Raw genomic sequence first — 21,399 nt, forward strand, 5'->3', positions numbered from 1 at the left:
AGCGGGGCGCAGCGGGGCTCCCCGGGGGGTGGTGGGCCCGGGTGGGGGGGTCCCCGCCCGTACCGCTCCCTCGGCGGCAGCCCGACGGGCCCGGAGCGGGTCGAGGGGAAAAGTGGCACAAAAGGACCAGAGGGAGGGGGGTGGCGGGCCAGCCTGCCCGTACCGAGGGCCAGGCCCGGGCCTGGCCGCGCAGTGCCCACCAGTGCAAGGGTGCAGCCAGGCGGCCCTGCCAGAGGTCACCTTTATTGAGGAAACTGTGTTAAAATGAAGCCTGAAAAACGCTACACCATTTTAGATGCGACGCCAACCCGCTGCTGAGAGCGGGCCCCCCATGGCTGTGTGCGGGGGCCCCTCTGCCACCCCCCAAATCAGGGCCTGGCCTGGCAGGACAGGCCCGTGCTGGGGCTGAGCTGTGGCACCAGCGGGTGCCTTGGCGTGATGGCCGCAGCAGCTCCATCGCGGGGGGAGGCCACGGCCAGGGCAGGGCCCCAGCTCTGAGTCCGGAGGGGCTGGTGGGGGTCCAAGGCCTCCGGGCCCTGGGGTGGGTGAGCTGGTGCCATCAGCATGGCAAATCCCTCCTCACCCACCCGGCTCCTCGGGGAGACGTCTTCCTCTTGCAGGGCTACATTCTGGTGCTGACGTCCACCTAAGGGGGACAGACGGGGAGGGGTTGGCTTGGCCGCACCCCCTCCATCACAGTGATGGGGACGGTGAGACTGGGTGCGTACCGTGGCCCGGCGTCGCTCCCCGCTGATGTGGACCACGGCGTCATGGACCGAGGGGAAGAAGCAGTGCTTGGTGATGGTCGAGCTGAAGAAGTTGCCCCGCTCCAGCTGGGCGAGGACGGGCACTGTGTGGAGGGAGAAACATCTGAAGCTACAGCACCTGGCTGAGCCCACCCCCTGACCCTGGAGCAGCTTCACCCCCCTGCGCTGCAGGGGACACCGGGGCCATCACCAGGGATCCAGCTGCCTCGACGGGGGCTGCGGGGCTCAGACTGGGTCCATGGGACAATCTGCAGCGCCTGTCCCCTGGGGAACCCCTGGGGATGGGGACACCATGGAGGGAGCCCAAGGCCAGCAGCTCTGTCCCGAAGGGGTGGGCATGCCTGGCTGGGACTGATGGCTCTGCAGAGCCTCCTCACCTGGGCAGCCGGCAATGAAAACGTCCACTTCTATCTCATGGAAATCCCTGAAGATCTGCGAATGGCAGAAAAAGTTTCATTCGTGAAGATGGACAGGCAGCAGCCATCCGGCCACCCCGCAGGGCCCTGGGGATGCCCTTGGTGAGGCTGCCAGGCTGTCAGCTCCCCCGGCCCCTTACATTCTTCAGGATCTTGATGGAGACGGTGTCCACAAAGCTGACGGGGCTGAAGTCCAAGATGATGGCGTGGAAGCCGGGCTGGGGCAGCCCCAGGGTGTGCAGGGTGGGCTCTGGGGGTGTGCCGCCCTCTGCCCCACTCAGCTCGATCACCGCCACACCTGGACCATTGTGCCCATCCTCCATGTCCTGGGGGAGGGAAGGAGAGCTGGCTGCACTGCACGGGAGCTGGCAGCACCCCTGGCTGGGCAGTGTCCCCCCGCCGGGCTCACCTTGCCCTGTAGCACAGTGGGGCTTGGCGAGGCTCTTTGACTGCGTTAGGGCACGGGCAGTGGGTGGCCCTGGAAGTGGGTGCCTTGTTCACACTTTCACTCACTTTTGCGCTCTTTCCAGATGCATCAAGACCCACCCCTCTCCCCAGTGACTCTCTCCAGAGCCAGGTTCATTAGCTGGCACCAGGTCAGCCTTTGCTCTTGCTCTTAATTCTGATTAACTCACCAAATGGCTAATGACTCACTGGCTCCACCACCTAATCATTAACAGCCCGGCTTTCCCCACTGACCTTGGGTGTGATGCTGTGGGCCAGCTCTGCCCCCCTGCCCCTTCTCACCCAGTGTCCCCAGACTGAACTGGGAGCCCCACAGGCCACTGAGCCCGGCAAATGCACGGGCAGGAGGGCTGGGGCCAGGCCTCAGGTGCAGAGTGGCCCCCAAGGCGTTCCTGGGGGCAGGGAAGCACCTTTTTCCTCTTTGCCTTCTCCTTCTCCACTTTCTTCTGCTGTTTCTTCAACTTCTTAAGGGCCTTCTTCTTCTTCTGAATCAGACGGTCCACATTGATGCCGCTCTGCAAAACAATACAGCCCCGTGTCCCCAGACACCCCACTGCCACCCCAGTGCTGGTGGGGGGGGGGGAGCACGGGGAGCACCGGGGGGGGCTGGTGGCTCTTCTACCTTCTTCTTCAGAGCCTCGGCATACAGCTCCACATTGGCAAAATAGAGAGTGGAGGAGGAGCGGAAGATCTTCACACCAGGGACCTCCTGTGCCTGGGGGCAGACAAGAAGGGTACTACCCCAGGGACAGAGCCCCTGCTCCCCTTCTCTCCCTCCCCTGAAATGCCCCCCACTCCTTTCTCCAGCAAACAGCCCTTGGGGGTGCTTTGAACTGCCCCCCCCCCCCCCCCCATCGCAGGTGGCTCTTCTCCCACCACCAGTGCTGTTACCATCTGGTATTCAGCCACGTCCCTGTAGACATCGGTGTCGGAGATGCGCCCCAGGATGGAGTAGTGGGGGCTGTGGGGAGCAGAACAAGGGGCTGAGGTCACCATGGGCTTCCCCTGCCCTTGGGACGTGACACCAGCCCCAGCCCCGGGGTACTCACAGCTGGGTACGGAAGATGACAGTGAGCAGCCCAAAGGCCACCGAGGCCCCCAGGCCGATGTCCAAGTTCAGCAGGAGGGTGGCCACGAATGTCACAATCCAGACCATCTGGAGGGGGGACACAGTCAGCTGCAGCATAGCCTCCCCACCAGCACCTGCAAGCCTCAGGGAGGTTGGAGAAACCCTCTCCAGGGACAAGAGCAAAGCCCTGGGGTTGATCAGTGCCTCACCAGGTCCACTCGGTTGGACTTCCAGAGCATGCGGAGATCATCGAACTGCTTGAACATGCCCTTGAGATTGACAATGATGATGGCAGCCAAGATGGCCTAGGAGAGAAGTCCGTGCAGCTATGAGGATGCTGAGGGCAGGTCTGAGGAGGGCCCCTGGCTGTTCCCCTGCCACACCACCTTGCCATGGGATGGGTGCAAGGGTGGGATGTGACATGGAGGCTGTGGGACCAGATGTACCTTGGGCAGGTCCCGGAAGAGCTCTCCGATCTTCAGGATGGTCACCAGGATGACCAGGGATGAGATGACACCGGCTACCTGAGAGCAAGGAGAGTGGGAGGTGAGAGGTGAGCCCCACATGGCTTGCTGCAGCCCTTGCCCCCCTTCCAGCCCTGTGGAGGGAGGCAGCGCTGCCCAGGCCCACCTGGCTGTTGCCCCCTGTGCTCTCCTGCACCAGACTCCGTGACATGGAGCAGCTGATGGCGAAACACTGGAAGAAGCCCCCCAGGAAGTTGCAGAGGCCCAGCGCGATCAGCTCCTGCAGGGACAGAGAGGTGGTAGGGGAGCACCATGCCTTCCCCTGGCTGCAAGAAGTACAAGCTTGGTTTTCACCAAGGGAAGGGGCGCCCTGCGTGTCAGAGCATCACCTGGTTGCTGTCCACTTTGTAGCCATGCTTCAGGGCAAAGATCTTGCCCAGGGAGATGCAGATGGCATAGCCCACCACGGCAATGGCGAAGGCATTACCCACCACCTGCCCAAAGTAGCTGACATTAGGGACCACAGGCGGCTTCAACCTACAGCCAAGACAGGGAGACGGGGCTCAAAAGGGGGGGCCCATGGGCAGCATGGTGCCCCAGCGCAGCCACCCTCACTGCCCGGCCCTGCTTACCCACTGGGGATGTTGCCCACCACGGAGATGCCAAACTTGGCTTTCAGGTTGACACCGTAGGAGATGCCAGTGGAGATGATGATCTGGGGGAGGATGGCTGGAGTGAGGCAGGGTCTTCCTGCACAGGCACCATGGTGGAGGAGGAGGGGATGCATGCCCTGGACCTGCACTTGCCAAGGCACCCCATCCCACCCCTCCCCACCCTGGAGGGGACAGGGCTACATCTGCACAGAGAACTGGGGAAGCTCTGTGTACCGTGATAAGCTCGATGGGGATGGGCATGGGCAGCTTGGCAGCAAACTTGTGGTTGAGCTCTTTCACGATGAAGATGGCCACCATGGCAATGATGGCCGTCACCAGGGTGCCCACGTTGGTCTCTGGCAGCTTCTGGCAGATCTCAATGAAGGTCTAGAGGACACAGGAGGAGGGGACAGGCTCAAGAAAACAGATGCCTCCCTGGCAGGTTTTTGGGGGCCTCTATGTGCCCCACAGGTGAGTGCCCGGAGGGTCCTGGGCAGCAGGGAGCCCCCACTCACCATGAACATTGAAAGTGGCCCTGAGTACTCGCCCAGGGAGACCCCAAAGACATTCTTGAGCTGTGAGACGAGGACATGCACAGAGGCAGCAGTGGTATAGCCACGCACCAGTGGGTCCGAGAGGTAGGTCACCACAAAGCCGAACTGCAGGAGGCCCAGGGCCACCTGGAAGGAGAGATGGCAGAAGTGACCCGCAGCTTGTGGCCCTGGGACACCATGGCTCCCCATTCCCTGCCGGGCTAGGCTGAGGCCCCCTTACCTGGAAGATGCCCGTCAGGACAGTGATGGTGGCCACCAGCTCCACCCTGGCAGCATCCCGCTGTGCCTCATTGACTGTTGTGTTGCTGCCGTTGACAGACTCGAGGAAATTCTCACTGGGCAGCAGGGAGTCTGTCAAACTCCCGATCATGACGGAGATGACGGCAAAGGGGCCTGAGAACAGGCAGGGTGTGGGCAGGGAGCCCAAGGTCAGCACCAGGACCTCTCTGAGGTTCACAGGCACCTGTTCCCTTGGCTTAGTCTCAAAGCACACCCACTGTGCTTTGGCTCTGGTTTGGACAAGCACTTTCTTGGTGGGGTAAAGTAAAGGCAAGAAAGGTCCTCCCCCAGCCACTGATGCGGCAATTCTGTGCTGTAGATGAAGGCTTGCACCTCTCATCCTCGCTCCCTCCCCACCATCCCCATGGGAACACGTGGCCCCTCAGCTCACCCACAGAGTTGTGCCTGGATGTCCCAAAGAAGAAGTAGAGGAAGACGGGGTAAAAGGAAGAATAGAGACCGGTGACAGGCGGCAGCCCAGCCAGCAGTGCGTAGGCAAGCCCTGGACATGGTGGAGAAGGGAGACATGTCACGGATGGCTGAGCCCTGCCCCCCCCCCGACCTGCAGGAAGCCCCCAGCAGCCTGGACATGGCATCACTCACCCTGGGGCAGGTGCATGATGCCCACACTGAAGCCCGATGCAATGTCCCCCAGGAGCCAGTCCTTGACTGGGTAGCGGGGCAGCCAGTGCAGGAAGGGCAGGAACCGGAAGAGCAGGGACTTGGCGGTGGAGGCCGAGCATCTGGCGGGGAAGGAGCAGGAGCCAGGGCTGAGCACAAGCGCAAGGGGCTTGGGGACATCAGTGGGGGGTGGGTGGGGGCCCGTGGGAAGAAATGGGTCCCATGGGAACCCCGGCTCCAGCCACTGGAGCCAGGTGTTCCTCCAGGCAGAAGGACAGAGTGGGGACACGGGTGTTTGGGCTTGGGGGAACCAACCCCCAGGTCTGCACTGTGTCTACCACAGGGGTTGGGACAGCCAGGGCCAGGCTACCCGTGGCAGTGGGACTGGGGTTCACAGTGCCTGGTGGGGTCCAGGCACATCCCCCCTGGCCAGCGCAGTCCTACCTGGTCTTGCGGAGACAGCCACGCAGTGAGGGCTCAGCGGGAGGTTTCCGCTGGGCCACCTCCTCCAGGTCAGCCTCGCTCAGCACCTCGCGGGGCGCCCGGTGGCTCAGCGCCATCTCCGCCACCATGGCTACCCGGCCGTTCCACGTACCAGCTCACTGCGGGGAGATGAGGGACAGCTCAGCCATGTCCCTACAGCCGGGGGCACCCAGCACCCTACCCACCCTGCAGCCCCTCCTGCAGCCCTGCTCGCCCCACGGGGCCATCCCATCCTAGCCAGGCATGCAGAATTGGGCCCAAGGTCAGCAGTGAGCCGAGTTCTGGGAGTCCTGAAGCAGCAGCAGCAGCTCATGATGGAAAGCAGCAGGCAGCCGGTGTGTGGGCAGGGAGGGAGCTAAGGCCTCGGCAATCGGCACTGCCCACTCCTGCCCCGTGCCAGCCCCATCCGCCCCGTTGGGGTACATGGGTGGGGGCTGCCAGCAGAGCTGCCCCGGGGGGGGCTCCCCCTCTGCCTGCCCACACAGGACCCACCTCAGTGCCAACCACTCTCCTCCTCCATATACCACAGCGCAGCCAGGGCAGCAGGCCAGCGCAGCCACCGAGCAAAGCCCCAGCCACCCCACAACCCCATCTGCAGACTTTGTCCCTTTACACATGAGGGGAGCAGGAATGTCAACGCCCGGCAAGCGTCACGGGCTCACCATCTCTCCACCAGCGCCCTCCCCAGCCCCCTGCACTGCAGAGCAGAGGGTGAGCCCATCGGCATGGAGAAGCAGGGCTGGGCTGGAACGGTGGGACCAAGGTGTCTCTGTACAGATCCACGGCCTCGCTCAGGGCTCGAGCTGAGAGCTGCCACCATCCTGCCGGATAACCTGGCTGGTGGCCCTGGCTGGTCCTGAGATGCTCACCCTCTTGCAATCAGCCATTCACAGCCACTGTGCCAGCCCGAATCCCTGCGTTGCCCCCAGCCTTCCTACCTGCTGTGCCCAAGTTGGTCACACCAGCCAGGTGCACACTCTGCTCCCTCCTATTTATTAATACCAGCCCGTGATCTTTGAGACACCGCTCCCTGCCTCCTGCCCTCCCTCCTGGCCTGCCAAGGAGCTGCCCACTTCCCAGCCCCGCTGCTGCACAGCACCCACCATGCTCCCCTGGTGCCCTGTTGTGCTGGATTCTGCAGCTGTGGCAGGCCCAGGGCTGTCATCACTGTCCCCAGGGCCATCCCATCCTGGGGACTGTCCTGGCCAGTCTCAGCTACTGGCCTGCAGCTATGTCTTGGGTGCCACCGTGCACCCCAGGTTTTTCTTGCTGCTGGGCACATCCTGGTGCCAGCCCCCTGCCAAGAGCTGCTGGGTGTTCAACTCCCCGGGGCACTGCTTGGGGTCCCACCATCACCCTCCTGTGCCCCCAGGGCTCCCATGAGCATCCCCTCTCCACCCCATGTCCTGGAGCAGGAGCTGTGCCTGGGACAAGGAGGGTTACCCGCAGCCTCCAGCCGTGGAATCCAGGGTATCTTCCACAGGCTCTGGCCCCTGCTTACCTGCTGGAAAGGGGTGTGCTGTGCCCTGTGGACTGCCCCGCTCTCCCACAGCACGCGCAGACCCAGCTGTTATCTTGTTCCAAAGGTCTCCAGCGGGCACCAGTCCCGCTGAACCCATCACACCTTCCTGGGCTCCACCACGACCTGGTACTGCCATTGGTTTCGGAGCTTTCTGAGTCACGCTTGGCCCAGGCCCATGGGGACATGGCAGCGGAAATCCAGGCACCTGTGGGCTGGGCTGACTGGTGCCAGGGTGCAAGGTGAAGCCGGGGCAGGGCAGGTGCTGGGGAGTCCCAGATGCCCTGGGTGGTGGGATGGGGCTGGTGAGTGGCACAAGTGGTGACACCCAGGGCCGTGCTCTCCAGGGTCAGAACAACTCATTCCCATCCCTGCTGGCTGGGTGAGGGGCAACCCATGGCCACCCTGGCTCTCCCCGTGGTTGGCATGACCCGGGTCCCACAGCAGCCACATGCAGACTCCTTGGTTGCCCTTCAGCAGTGGGGCTGAGCCCACTCCCTGCAGCCTCTCACACATCCCCAGCACTTGCTGTCCCACCCTCACGTCCATCAGTCCCGCTGTAGCTGGGTAGCGGCACGCCGATGCCGACACAGGCGCCCGCACGTGGCTGGTGCCTTCCCATCGTTTATCTGCTCACCTGGCACCGAAGCAGAGGCCATCACAGGGCTCCTGCTTGGTAGCAACTGATAGCACTGGGTGCCATTTACTGCCTCCTTATCGCTGCTACCTATCCCCAGCCTGCGTCGCTGCTCCATGTGTTCCAGCCTCCAGGCCCCCACCCGCACCCTGGGCCAGCTGCTGTGCCTGTGGCTCCCCCTCGGCCACCCCGCCCCCCCCCAGCTCTCCGCGGCCCCTCACCCCCAGGCCAGCCTCGGGAAGGGCTGCAGGACAGGACCGCAGCTCTCCACAACGCCAACACGACTTCCTGGACGCCACTGTTTGTCCAGCCCCCCAGTGCTCAGAGGCCGCCGTAGGCTGGGTCAGGCTCAGGCCAGAGCTAAGGACAGAGACCGTGAAGGACTGAGGGATGACGACTGATGGTGACCCTTGCTCAGGGTGCCGTGGATCAATACTGCCCTTTGCTCACCTGCTCTTTCCCCTCCAACAGCAAGAAAGGGAGGGACGGAAGGCACCAGGATCACGCTCGGCCTCTCCTCCTCATGCTTCTCTCTCCTTGTCCGCAGCTCACATCACCCCTGCTGAGGTCGCGCTGCTTTCAGACAGTCAATTTTCTCCCCTTGGCCTCGCCCAGGCTGCTGGCCGGGGGTGCTGGCTGCTCCAGACATGGGCCCCATGGTTAACCACAGCCACCACGGCACCGCAGACCTGCCAGCCAGGGCCGGGGCCGTTTGGCACCACCGCAGCTGACCCCATCACTGGGTGAACTGGCTGGAACACAACCAAGTTCAAGCAACTGACAGCATCTGAAGTCCCTGTCACCTGGTCACCCTGCCCCAGGCCACAGCGTTCAGCCCAGAAGCTGGCTGCGAGCTCCTGCCCAAGCCCCCCTTCCAGCATCACCTCGAGCCCCAGCGCTGCCCTCGCGGCCCCAGCCACGGATCCCGAGCACAGGGAGAGACGGCAGAGAGACCAGCAGTATTTTATAGACTTTTATTTCCAAATCTGGCGCTTCCATGACACACTTTTACACAGCCGAGGGCGGGGGGATGCAGGCATCTCCCTGCTCCCTGCTCACAGAATTGGGAGATGGAGAGAGGAAAAAAAATACCCAACCAAACCCCCCAACAAAACGAACCCAAACCCAAACCCAAGGAGGATGCTCCCCAGAGCCCAGGCCACAGCACTACAATCGGGGACCAAGCCACAGACTGACTCCTGCTTCTTGACCATCCCAGTTCTGTGGGGACAGCCACCAGCTCCGCTGCTCTCTACTTTTTGGCACTTGTCACTTGCTCTCCATTTGGCATGAGCACAAAGAGCCCCTATGCCCAACTTGGCAGAAACATGGGCCCTACAGTGTAGCAGGGACAGGACCCCAGGACTCCAGCACTAGTGCTGCACAGCTGGAGAGAAACATGTAAACGAGCTTGTTCCCAAAGGCAAAGACAGGCAGCATGGAGGGGCCCGGCTGTTCCCAGCATGTGGGGCGGGCTCGCTTTCCCTCTGTGCTGCTGGTCCTGAATGGCATGTAAACATGTCAGGAGGCCCTTCCTGCCCCATTCCTGGGAGAAGGGTGGTGGCGAGCCTGCCTCGTCAGGGCTGTGCTGGGGCAGGCAGCCCCTGCCAGGCCCACAGCACCCCCATCACCCGGCCCTTCAGTTCCCTGCACACTCTCCCTGCTGACTCAGGGAGGTAGCCGAGAGGCCTCAGCCTCCCTGGGGGCCTGGAGGACAGCAGCACAGGTCCTCCTGTAAACATGTCAGGCTGGGCTGCAGTAAGATGCTACGGCAGTGTGGTAGTAAGGCAGTAAGGAGCATGCTGTCACGCAGCCCCGAGAGCACCATGGGGGCAGCCGAGCAGAGGCATCACGCTCGGCAGGTGAAAGGGAGCGTGCCATCCCCCCTGAGCCGAATGCTCCTGGTCCGAGGCTGGGGTAGGCACAGAGGAGTGTCGCCTTGCAGCAGGGCCAGTGGGAGACCAGGGCCTGACCCCCAGCAGAGCAGAGAAACCATCAGGGGAGCCTGGATTTCCAGAGGGCAAAGTGCTGTTCATCTCCCAAAATCCAGGCTACTCTGAGCTGGGGTCCTCTGCCAGCCAGAGAGCGCAGGGACGTGTGCGTATGTACACAGAGCCCACAGGGAACCAGCTAGATACAACTTTTGTGGGCAATGCTGGACCCTGAGAGTGGAGCCACATCATGTTCCTGCAGATGCTAATCCTCTGCAGAGTGAGCGCTGGCTCTGGGAACGGCCTAGCCTGCTGCTGAGCAGAGCTAGGGTCATTCAGCTCCTTGCCTGGACCCACAAACCAACAGAGGTTTGCTCTATAACAGGCAGGTTAAAGAGCACAACATACAGTGGGTACAAACAGTGCTCATTTGCTGAGCAGAGGAAACCAGCGCTTATAGGAGTGGGACCACCCTGGTACACGATGGGACTGAAGAGCAAAGTTTGCTTCCCCCCTCAGCGGGCGCTCAATTCACTGCCCCGCTTGTTTGCGCTCTCGCTGGCGCAGAGTCCTGGCTCATGGACGGGGGGCAGCCCCGAGGGGGGTCTTACGGGAGGGCAGAGGGGGGCCTGGCTGTAGGGCCAGCATGGCTGCAGGGGACTGAGGGATGCCAGGCAAAGGCCACATCGAGACACGGGTGGAGCTGCACGATGGGAGGGCGAGGGGCAGCGGGGCCAGCTGCCCTGCAGTGCGGATGGGACGAAGCAGTGCTGGCAAAGCCATAAGGGCTGCCCGGCACTGTCTCTCCAGTCCACCAGGATCACAGTCCCTGGTACCCCCAGGAAGGCTGGCAAAGGGCTGTTGGTGAAATAAATGCTCCAGGTCCTGGGAACAGACCATCCGTAAAAATAACCATAGAAATTTCTCTTCTCTCTGATTACAAAGATACAAAAAGGTAGAAAAACCCTCCCCCACCCCCACATCCTGGGCTCTGTTTCCGTCCCCCCTGCCCCTGCCCGCCCTCCGTGCACACACACGCACACACCGCATACAAACGGCTCACAGAGGAAGAGCTCGGCGATGCCACCCTCGCCCAAGCAAGCTCCTGCCATACCTGTCACACCGGGCAGGCGACGGGGAGCACGGCGGCAGCCGAGAGCCTGGAGGCTCCTAGCAGTGGGTGGTGCGGGCTGCCGGCCCCTCAGCCCGGAGGGCAGGGGAAGGCAGGGTTGGTTTTGGGCCTCTGACCACCATCAGTTCTGGCCCCTGCCCCCTGGGGACACCAAACCTCAGCTGGCAGCGCCTGGCTAGGCAAAGGGCCCGGCTTCTTCTGTCTCTCTTGTGGACAGCTTCGGCCCCTCAGGAATGGCCCTCGTTTCTTGCTATTCTTCTCGGAAGAAAGAAAAAGAGTGTTAAACTGTGGCATGTCCCCTGGGCTCCAGCTGCCTCCCCCAGCTATGCCAGACAGGGACAGAGCAGAAACCCACTCCCGTGTCAAGGCAGGAACAACTGTTGCCAAATCCCTGAGTTCAGGGAAGAGGAAAGGAGGGATGGGATGGGATGGGATGGGATGGGATGGGATGGGATGGGATGGGATGGGATGGGATGGGATGGCAGCAGTACCACCAGGGAGCAGAGCTGGAGAGGAAGAAATGAGATTGGAATGGGGTCCCTGGGGAGAAACATGGCTGGGGCAGGCAGGGCTCCTGCAGGACTTGGGCCCCCTCCTCCTCTCCAGCCAGCCCAGCCCTCACATACATCTGCTCGTTGGGACTTACAGCCAGCACTGAGCAAGGAGACCAGCCGTGAGGTCAGCCTGGCTGCACAAAGCATCTTCCCTGAGCCCCCACAGCCCACAGGTAAGGGCCATCACATCAATGACGCTTCAGCCCGTGCTGCACTGCAAGTGCCCAGAGCTGTCACACCTGAGGGTTCTCCCTGCCCAGTCACTATTCAGCACCAGGAGACACCCTGGGGGCTCACTCCTACACAGCCTTCTCTCCCCAGACAAAACCCGCTTTGGGAAGGAGCCAGGCAGGAGGACGATGCACAAAACCAGCTGAACAAGGCCTGGATGAGGAAGGGACACACTTACTCTGAGTCTGGCGACAGCTCTGAAATGCTGTGGGAGGTGGCAGAGCGAGGTGTCGAGGGGCACATTGCAGAGGGCGTCGAGGAGGTCTGCACGGCAGAGGGGGTGGCGGTGGTCTGGGGGCCTGAAGGCGTGCTGGAAGATTGCACCGAGGACAGGACGGAGGAGTTAAAAGAAGCAAGGATGGAAGAAAGGATATCTAACTGTTCAGTGGAGGGATGTCGGCTGGGAATAGCCTCCAGGTTCTCTCTAGAAGGCTGTCTCCTCGACAGCGGCTCTAGGCTTTCCCGAGACAGCTGCCTCCTAGAGAGACTCCCCAGGTTGTCCTGCGAGGGATGCCTGCTAGGCACTGTGTCCAGAGGCTCTCTGGAATTAGATCTTCTGGACAGAAAGTCCAGCTGCTCCCTTGAAGTTTGTCTAGCTGATGCTAGCTGGTCCCTTGAAGGCTGTCTTCTAGAAAGCAAATCCAATTGTTCTCGAGAAGTATCACGACTTGGCAATGTGTCTATTCGGTCTCTGGACACTTGCCTACTTGGCAATGTGTTTAGCCACTCTCTAGTGACCTCTCTTACTGGCCCACAGTCTAGCTGCTCTCTTGACCCAAATCTGCAGGGTAAAGTGTCAAGGTGATCTCTGGAGCCCTGCCTCCGGGGCAGCGTGTTCCCATGATCTCTCTGACTGGGCCTAGCAGCAAGTAGATCCAAGTTTTCCCTAGACCCGTGTCTGCTCGGGATACTTTCCAGGTGTTCAGTAGACCCATGCCTGCTGGGGATAGTGTCCAGCTCCTCCCTGGAGCCATGCCGGCTGGGCAGGGCTTCCAAGCACTCTCCTGAGTTGTGTCTGCTCAGCTGTTCCCGGGACATCTGTCTCCTCATCAGCATGTCGAGCTGCTCCCGCGATGAGTACCGGCTGGCTGGCTGTGACAGACTGCCCGCCCCAGAGTAGATCCTGCCGTAGGAGGCGGCAGGGACAGCCCTGTGACCCAGCGTGGAGGTCTTGTACCATGTCAACTCATTTGTCATCCTGCCGACGGACGGCAGGCCTTGGAGAGTCGGAGGGTACTGGAGGCGGTTCTTCAAAATCCCTGCACCGGACAGAAAGAGAAGTCAAATCTCTGCGTAACAGTGAAAAGAGCACGAAAGCTGGGGGAGATAAGCCATACCTCCCCAAGAACACGACAAGATGGATCTGATGCTGAACCTTCAGGGCCATGTCAACCTGAGATAGGCAAGGCCACCCTTGCCCGCTTGCTCCAGGCCGTTACCTTTTCTTTGCCGTTGGGTCTGGGTGAGGGAGTTCTCATCCCCGCTGGTCAAGGCCAGGTCTGGCTGATTATTGTTGGCTGCATCTTTGTTGATGTCGAATCCCAGCTTCCGCTCGGAGCCCCACTTCTGCAGGGAGCAGGGGTGAACCTCACACTCACCCAGAGCCGGCCAGTATGACATGAGGTCATTTCCATCGACATCTGGCAAAGCAAAACAGGCCCCAGTGAAGAGGGAGAGAATACTTCTGTGAGCAACAATCAAAGCCATCACAAGACATAGCTTGGCCCCCAGGGACCTGAGCTCACCCCTTTCCCCGCCAGACCCCCCAGGACTTGCCTTTGGGAGTGGTGTTGGTGGGGTTAGTGAGGAGGCGCTCGCTGTGTGCCGCCCGCTTGAACTGGCGCTGGAAGCGGCCCCGCAGGCGTACATTCTCCTCACTCTCTGAGGATGGGATGGAGAGGCTGCGCTCTTCGTCCAGAGACAGGTCACTGTCCGAGTCTGAATCCTGGTCTGCAGGGACATGGTGTATGTGGGAGAGACTCCCGGTGGCAGGGCCAGGAAGGCAGAACAACCCCAACGGCGACCACCCTCAGTGCCCTTCCCTCGGCAGCAGCCTGCACCTGCTCCCTTGGCCCTATCACCAGGTGCCTGTGAGAGGAGCCTGGCTTCATCTCACTGCACCTCCACATAAGGCAGTTGCAAACAGCCGTAAGATCCCCTTTGCCTCCTGTTCCTTCAGGCTGAGCAAACCCCCCTCCCTCAGCCTCTGCTTGCCCGTCCCACACCCCAGCCCCAGTCGCGAGTGGCCCCGGCTGGTCTCACTCCAGCGAGTCAAATGTCTGTGCTGTACTGGGGAGCCCAGTGTCCCCAGGGACCCTGTGACAGCCTATGCCCCCGGCCTTGCCTCCTCCCTTTCATCTCCTCAGAGACTGGATATGCCCTTTGCCACCTGTCTGGGAGGAGGCTGTGCTAAATGACACAGTTGCTGCCTCTCCCTCCTGTCCACAGTATGTCTGGAAGTCACAGCTAACACGGGGTGGAGAACGTAACCACACAGCCAGAGTCTGCACCGGGAAGAATTTCCTTGAGCCAAGAGTTGATTAGGGATGCGCGGGGTCGGCCCCAAGCCCAGGCACAGGGCTGAGCCTTACCTCCCCCAGCATCACGGTGGAACATGGCCACGTCGATGTCCGTGGGGCCGGCATGAGCCAGCAGGCTGTGATCTAGGACCGAGCCCTGACGTGCTGTCATGTTGTCTCTGAAAGACAGGAGGCCCGCACGGTCACAGCGGCAGGAGCCCCTGGCTCTGCCTGGGCACTCCCAGCACCCCGGAGCCCTGTGCCGCTCCCTACCTGAGATAAGCCCGCTGGCTGGAGTGGGTGCGGGCAGAGCGCACGCTGCTCACCGACGAGATGGTGGAGGCCCCCAGGGTGATGCGGATGAGCCCACTCTCCTCAAACAGTGCTGTGTTGTTGTAGGCATTGGGGCCCTGGCGAGGCGGGGAGAGAAGGCACGTGCCCGGTTAAGGAGGTGCTGCGGCAGCCCAGGGCATGGCCTTCCCACCAGCATCTGCCATCCCCCCAGGGAATCAGGGATGTCCCCATCAGCTCCTGTCCCAGACAGGCAGCCCGTCCCCAGACCCATAGGCTGCTCCTGCTCTCGCCCACCTGCGTGCTCCTCGTGGCCTCCTCGCTCTGCCCCTTCTTGCTGAGGCAGGCCAGCTTCCAGGCCTCCCGCACCTCCTCGTTCAGCACGCAGAACAGGACCAGCACAGCCAGGCCCTGCGGGGAGAGACACCTGAGAGACAGCCCCTTGCTGCCAGCTGACCTGCTCACCTGCAGCGCCAGCACCAGGGCAGTCCCTGGCTCCTCTGGAGCCCAGCATGTCGGCCCAGGCGGCCAGCAGGACTGAGATGCACCAAAGAGCCCCCCAACACTGATCGGTGCTAAGCCCCATGGTGGCCATGGGTGAGAGAGGAAAGGGTGGGGTGTCCTCCTGGCTGGCAGGGTCCTCTGAAGAAACACCAGCCACAGTGGTGGCAGGAGGTCTGCGGGGTGCTGCTGTGGGTCATATTTGGGGTGTCTGACACCTATGCTGCAGGCCGCTCTCCTGCTCCGCCCTCTGAGAGCATGGAGGCCCCTTCCCTCCAAAGATGGTCCTTGCTGCCCCTTGGATGTCACCTCTGAACCAAGTGCCTTGCAGCCACCTCCTGCTCCAGACCACCACTCACCGCAGGCACAGCAGCGAGGACTGGCAGGAGTCACGTGCTGCCACAGTGGTGACAGCAGGAGGGACAAGGAGCCCAGCAGATGCTGGGGGCTCAGCGCAGGGCACCCGCTCTCCACAGATGGCCGTGGGGACCACAGGGACACTCTCCTGGGCTGACCCATGCCCTCCCCTGGCAGAGGCGGGCAGTTACCTGGAGACTGCAGAGGACAGTGTAGAGGTAGTGGAAAGCCAGGACACTGTTGTTGACAGCCAAGAGGCCAAAGAGCCAGGTAGTGCTAATAACTAGAAGCAGAACAAAGGAGCTCCGTAACGTCATGCTGGAGAGAGAGAGAGACAGACAGACAGACAGGCACACAGACACACACCAAGAGGTTAGTGCGTATTGTTAATCTACAGTCTAGTGCTCACAGACAGAGATCCAGAGGGGAAAGTGTGCTCCTGCCCAGCCCTCCCTGCTGCGCCCAGCATGGCGGGCACATCCCTGCACAGCGGCTCAGCTCCCCCTGACTCCCAGGCCTTCCCTTCTGGATCACACATGGCAAACACAGGGCCCAAACGACACAGGTCATTTGGAGGCAAACAGAGCTGAGCCAAGCTCCAGGGCTGGCCCAGGAGGGAGTGAGGAAAGGTCTCAGAAGGAGCATGTAGGAGAGGAAGAAGCAGGTGCTGACAGTTGACAAGAGCTGAGTATTGAATCCAAGCAGACATGAAGGGTGGCTCTGAGGGCAGGCGGTGAAGGGGGACAGGCTGGCAGAAAGTGCGGAGATGGGGACATAGGAACAAGAGGAAAGGACAAAGTTTAGGAAGGGTTAATGTGGCTGACAGGTGTGGGAGAGGAAAGTGGCTGCAAGGCTGACACTGATGCACAGAGGGGCGCTCTGTGATGAAAGAGGGAGGATGGTCACTGAAAATGCTAAAAACCTCGAGCTACAGGAGCTCTGCTGGGAGTTTGGCCACTAATACTCACAGAACCGATTTCTTCTTGGTTTCCTTTTGGCCTGGGGAACAGGACATCTTGGCCACAAGCAGGAACATGACCCCATTCATCTGCAAGTGTTGGCACTGATTAGAAGCTGTGCCAAGGGCTGGTGACCTGACATCCCCAGCGCAGAGCATGGGCAGACTCCAGGTCCGCCAGGCCCACGCGAATATCCCCTCCTTTTCCCTTCATGCCCGAGCCATGGCCTCCCGCAGGTTTGGCTGGAGCAAGGAGGGACAGAGAGAGGGCCTCTAACTGAGAAAGGAGAGTACAAAGAATGGGGCAGGCAATGGGCAGCCAAGGAAGGGGCCCCACGGTGTGAAGAAGGGAGGCAGGAGAGGGCTGTGGGTGAAACAGGACAGGGTTTTACCACAATGACGACAGTAATGGGGCCTGCAAAGCTCCAGACCAGCTTATCATGAATGGAAATCCAGCAGAAGTCGGGGTTCCCATAGCCCTCAGGATCCAGGCCAACGGCCAGCCCTGTGGGAAGAAGGGAGAGGTCAGGTCCAGATCCAGCAGCCTTGGACTTGCCCAAGCCATGTCGATCCCATCCCAGCACTGAAGGCCATGAAAGTGCTCTCTCCCTGCTCCTTGCCCTGCACACAGGTGTCCCTGCCACAGGGGAAAGAGCCAGGACTGCGAGCCCCAGCATCAGGGCCTTTATTTCCTTTTCTCCAGCTGTCCCTGACACAGCCCAGCCCAGCAGAGGTTTACTGCCAGCCACGGGTCACCCAAGCACGCAGGCTTGGGAAACCAGGAGACCTCGACCACAAGCCTGGGGACAGCAGCAGCCCCGTGCCCATGGAACAAGCCAGGGGGAGATGTGCTGAGGAATTACTTCTCTCCAGGAGGTGAGACGAGAGCCCTTGATACACGGTCGCCAGCTGACCACCACAGCACTGCTCACTGCCAGCACTGCTGGCCATGGCAAGCCCACCCTCAGCCCTTCTCACTGGGTAAGTGAGCCAGGTAACACCAGGGGATCAGGAGGCTGCTGAGAACCAGCGCTTTTGGCACAGCTGTAGGACGAGCAGCTCTTACCAGTGATGATGGCAGGCACTCCCCAGCCGATGGCATAGTAGAAACGCATGGCCCCGAAGTTGACATTGCGGGCTTCCGTCTGCATGCGGTAGATGTGGAGGCCCTGCACGAAGAGCCAGGCGAAGGTGGAGAGGAAGAAGCAGTGGAGGAGGATGGCAATCACAGTGCAAAGAAACTGGGGAGACAAAACCCACTCAGAGATGGTCCCACTGTGCCAATACTAACTGCATTGCCCATGCCTTGCCCTCACTGCCATGGGCATGCTCGTTCAAGCCCACAGACCTGGTTCTCGGTGTGGTTGATGCCCAGGAGAAAGAGCAGCTCAGAGAAGAAGAGGGTGACCGATATGTTGGAGTGGATGCCACGTGTGTTGGACTTGAGGCCTTTGAGGCAGGTCAGGAAGGAGAAGGTCAGCAGCAGAGCCACCAAGGAGAGAGACACCAAGGAATAGGTGACAATTGCCAATGTCTCCAGGTCACCTTCCAGTTGCTGCAGCAGCAGAGAACCAAACGCAAATGGTGGCATTAGGGGGAGATGCAGGAGGCCTGCTGAGTTCTCAAACTCTACTTGTGTCCCACAGGGAATTTTCTGCCTGTGCCTGCTTATTCTGGGACCCAGTGGCTAACACCCCCCCGCCCTACCTGCAACCCAAGGTTACCTCTCGGTGCGAGCTGTCCATCAGAACCCCAAAGGTGCCGAACTGGGAGCACTGGCAGTGGACGTGTGTGGTGTTTCGATACACAAGCTCGCAGTCCCTGGCTGTCCAGAAGCCGGAGGGGTTGGTCCTGCAGCCACCAAAAAGCAGAGGGCACTTAGGAGAGAAGACAGATGGAGTGGGGTGTGTGGGGAAGAAACTGCAGAGAAGAGTGGTGATTAGTAAGGTTTTTCTACCAGCAGACACAACTGCATTCCTACAGCTGAAGTACTGCAGCTAGAGCCCCGCAGGGACTCTGCTGTGCCCTCCCAGTGGGAATGAACCCCCTGGGAGAGGGTGGAAACCCCCCATGTCCCAGTGCTGCCCAGGCACACAGCCCATCATGGCCTGGGAGACTCATGGAGCAAGGAGGTGCCTGGGGAAAGCAGCTCAAAGAGAGTAGCCCAGCCATGCTTGACTCACGGGTTGGAGTGGTTCCACTGGACACAGAGAGGTTTGCTTCTGTTGGCTGTCTCCAGCAGGTGAAATTCCAGCACAAGAGGGGTGTCCAGGGGCCCTCGCAGGAAGGTGTGATTGCTGAACACAGAGACGCTCACAATGGGGGAGTTCATCACGGGATTCTTGGGGAGCCTGCAAGGAGTGATGGAGCTCTGCCATCACCGTGCCTGGCAGCTGCAGCCCTCCGGGGACTTCCCAGATGCCCTGCACTGTCGCCTTAGAAGGAATATCTCTGCCCAGCACACACCAAGGGGTCAGGAAACATGGGGCAGAGCAAGGCCAAGGTGGCAACAGGCAGAGCACTGCAAGACCATCAGACTGGGAACCAAACCCAAGCTGTTGCAGACAGACACAGCAACTGCCAGAGGGAGCAGAGCAGAGTCCAGCCAGCTTCTCTCCACTGGTGCTTGTGGAGAGCAAAGGGGAGGAGGACGTACCTGACACTGCGGCGATCCACCTGGTAGCGTGCAGGCAGCAGCCCCCCCAGGGTGCGGTACATGATGAGGATGATCACAGTGAGAGCGGGCTCAGGCTCCGGCAGTGCCTGCCTCGGGGAGTTCTCCACAGTGTAGTTCCCTTCGCCCCCAGCCAGCGTGGGCACTGCTGTGGAGGCAGCTGAGGCACACAAGGGGATGGTGAGAACACACACACGCTGTTCTGAAGGCAGCTTGTGAACCCACCAGGAGCCTTTGGGATGCGGTGAAGTCAGAAGCTCTGAGCTCTCAGGGGTGACTTGTGGACCTCTGACAGAGCCAGGTCTCAGCAGGGGCACATCTTCCCTTCCATGCCCACCCACGCTGTTCCCCGAGTGATGTTCACATGCTCACCTTCAGCTTTTGGGGGGCTCAGCACTGACAGCGGCAGCACAACATGGGTGTGGGGGTCCCAGGCGGGCTGGCCACGAAAGAGGCTGCTGTGGTAGCGAGGGTAGCGCCGGCGGATATGGGAGTGGTTCTCCATGCGATCGATGCTCAGCACTGCGGAGGAGCAAGGGAGTAAAAACCAGCTCTAGGATGGCCATCTGGAGAGCAACCATGCTCCAGGGTAGCCCAGGTTTGAAGTCACCAGCGAAGGGATCATATGAGCCACAGGCTGGGTTGTAGATGTATCCCGTGGTTGGGCATGACATGAGATCCCAGTATCTACAGTGCTCCTTCCCAGCCCTTGCTCTGCCGTAGGACAGGCCACTCCTGCCACTGGGACCAGTGTCTTTTTCACTACAGACTCAGGTTTGACTGGGGGTAACTCGGAGAGGGCAGCACACTCCTGGCTCTGCTGGCTCTTGAGGGTGTGTCTGCTGCCTCAGGCAGGGATGGGACCAAGACCAAACACCTCCCCGTGTTTGAGAGAGCCACCAAGGAGGTGAAGAACCTGTTCAGCACCCTTGCTGAGGTGCAGTGAGACAAGGAGAAGGGGACAGGGTGTGACGGAGGAGTGGCTCCACACCATCCCAGCCAGGCCCCACCACCAGCCAGATCCTACTCACTGATGTTGGGGGTGACGACACCGACGGGGTTGAGGTAGGTGAGTTTCATGTTGCTGGCCAGTGTGCCCGAGTAGTCCCGCAGCTGCTCCATGAGGCTGGCACTGCCATGCTCGCTGTGCGGCAGCATGGCCCAGTGCTCCCGGTTCTCGGGTGCCAGCACGGAGCTGCCCGCACGCAGCAGGTTCTGCATGGGAGAGACACGGGGCAGGGGGTGAGGGAAGCAGAGCCTTTGGGCCCCATCCTGACCACCCCCAGGTTGTAGCACTGTGCTCTCTGTCCAGCTTGCTGCACAAGGGCTCAGGAAAGAGGGATACCTTCTCTTACAATGGGCCCCCACCCTCAACGCTCATCAGCCAGCATCCTGCAGAGACTTTCACCCTGTGCTCCAGCCCTGACCATGCAGGTGGCCTCCACAGGTCTCGCTGCTGTGGGTTTGTGTGGCACTGGGGAGTCCTGTACTTTGACATGGTCTCACAACATCTCGATCCCAACAGAGACCGAGGCTCAGGGTGGCTGATAAAGAGAAGCAGCATCAGATGCCACCCTGATCTGGTGAAAGACTCACCTCATTGAAGTGGGCATCCTGGGTGGCTGTCAGGCCAAAGCCACGCTGCCGGCTCTCAAAGGCCATGAGGCGGGACAGCAGGCGGAAGGTGATGTGCACGTCATTGCCAAAGTAGTGGTCCATGTGGTCCGTCACTGCTCTGAGCCGGTGGGCCAGCTTCTTGGCTTCAATTGTGTTGAGCTCAGTTTCATTCCTCTCCAAGCCCTCCAGCTGCCAGTGAAGAGAAAGGAGGGGATTAAACAATTAAGCAGATTCCTCACTGGAAAACTGGGATGCTGCAGGCACTCTGGACCCAGACATGATTTTTGAAACCACAGCATAAGCCAGGGACACTCACAGTGGTGGTCACTAGAACAGGGAGAATCTCTGGCAGACAACCAGCCTCCAGCAACACACCAGGAGTTGCACTGGGCCGGGCCCAGCTAACCCAGTACCATACCTGACAGAGGCCAAGAAGATGAAAGAACAGGGCAAGCATCTAGCGATAATTCCCTGGAAACTCTCCTGGTTTCAGCTACAGTTCAGCCTTGGTGGGATGCAAGTGTTCAATAGACCTGCCTGGATACTTTGAAGGGATTTGTCACTGAAGGGTCTGGGGCTTACAGATGTCCCGTGGGGCAGACATCCTGCCAGCTGCAAACAATTCAGCCCTGCTCAGTTATTTGCTTTCCTCTTAAATACTGAGGCACAACACACATTGTTTCTGATGGGGACACTCAAAGGATCAG

General features: G+C 60.7%; 2 protein-coding genes across 5 annotated transcripts in view; both read right to left on the reverse strand.

The window, feature by feature from the left end:
- Positions 1–224: 224 nt before the first annotated feature.
- SLC26A6 (solute carrier family 26 member 6) lies at positions 225–8,467 on the reverse strand. 3 transcript variants are annotated; one of them, XM_074878776.1, is made up of 20 exons: positions 8,378–8,467; positions 5,733–5,890; positions 5,271–5,410; positions 5,059–5,169; positions 4,609–4,781; positions 4,350–4,514; positions 4,069–4,221; positions 3,814–3,896; positions 3,571–3,718; positions 3,348–3,461; positions 3,164–3,241; positions 2,927–3,022; positions 2,698–2,804; positions 2,540–2,609; positions 2,271–2,363; positions 2,059–2,163; positions 1,324–1,509; positions 1,145–1,199; positions 729–850; positions 225–646 (listed from the first exon to the last, which is right to left on the reverse strand). In XM_074878776.1, exons 2-20 carry the CDS (start codon positions 5,858–5,860, stop codon positions 623–625), a joined length of 2,151 nt encoding a protein of 716 aa, XP_074734877.1. In that variant the 5' UTR covers positions 5,861–5,890; positions 8,378–8,467; the 3' UTR covers positions 225–622. The 3 variants fall into 3 exon arrangements, with proteins under 3 accessions (XP_074734877.1, XP_074734876.1, XP_074734875.1); XM_074878775.1 differs by lacking the exon at positions 8,378–8,467 and adding an exon at positions 6,264–6,278; XM_074878774.1 differs by lacking the exon at positions 8,378–8,467 and having other exon boundaries at positions 5,733–5,934.
- Positions 8,468–8,887: 420 nt separating this feature from the next.
- Positions 8,888–21,399, reverse strand: part of CELSR3 (cadherin EGF LAG seven-pass G-type receptor 3) — a 34,422-nt gene continuing 21,910 nt past the window's right edge. For both annotated transcript variants that reach the window (XM_074879256.1, XM_074879257.1), the window contains 18 exons: positions 20,672–20,881; positions 20,107–20,290; positions 19,448–19,597; positions 19,058–19,235; positions 18,585–18,752; positions 18,126–18,252; positions 17,750–17,956; positions 17,468–17,642; positions 16,794–16,906; positions 16,412–16,491; positions 15,635–15,761; positions 14,883–14,996; positions 14,568–14,704; positions 14,367–14,473; positions 13,552–13,725; positions 13,215–13,415; positions 11,954–13,034; positions 8,888–11,245 (listed from right to left, as the gene is read on the reverse strand). In XM_074879256.1, the coding sequence (XP_074735357.1) occupies positions 11,218–11,245; positions 11,954–13,034; positions 13,215–13,415; positions 13,552–13,725; positions 14,367–14,473; positions 14,568–14,704; positions 14,883–14,996; positions 15,635–15,761; positions 16,412–16,491; positions 16,794–16,906; positions 17,468–17,642; positions 17,750–17,956; positions 18,126–18,252; positions 18,585–18,752; positions 19,058–19,235; positions 19,448–19,597; positions 20,107–20,290; positions 20,672–20,881 (3,561 nt within the window). In that variant the 3' untranslated portion in view covers positions 8,888–11,217. The remainder of the gene's footprint in view (positions 11,246–11,953; positions 13,035–13,214; positions 13,416–13,551; positions 13,726–14,366; positions 14,474–14,567; positions 14,705–14,882; positions 14,997–15,634; positions 15,762–16,411; positions 16,492–16,793; positions 16,907–17,467; positions 17,643–17,749; positions 17,957–18,125; positions 18,253–18,584; positions 18,753–19,057; positions 19,236–19,447; positions 19,598–20,106; positions 20,291–20,671; positions 20,882–21,399) is intronic.

The sequence above is a fragment of the Strix uralensis genome, chromosome 10 (genome assembly GCF_047716275.1).
Source record: "Strix uralensis isolate ZFMK-TIS-50842 chromosome 10, bStrUra1, whole genome shotgun sequence".
NCBI classification, from domain to species: Eukaryota; Metazoa; Chordata; class Aves; order Strigiformes; family Strigidae; genus Strix; species Strix uralensis.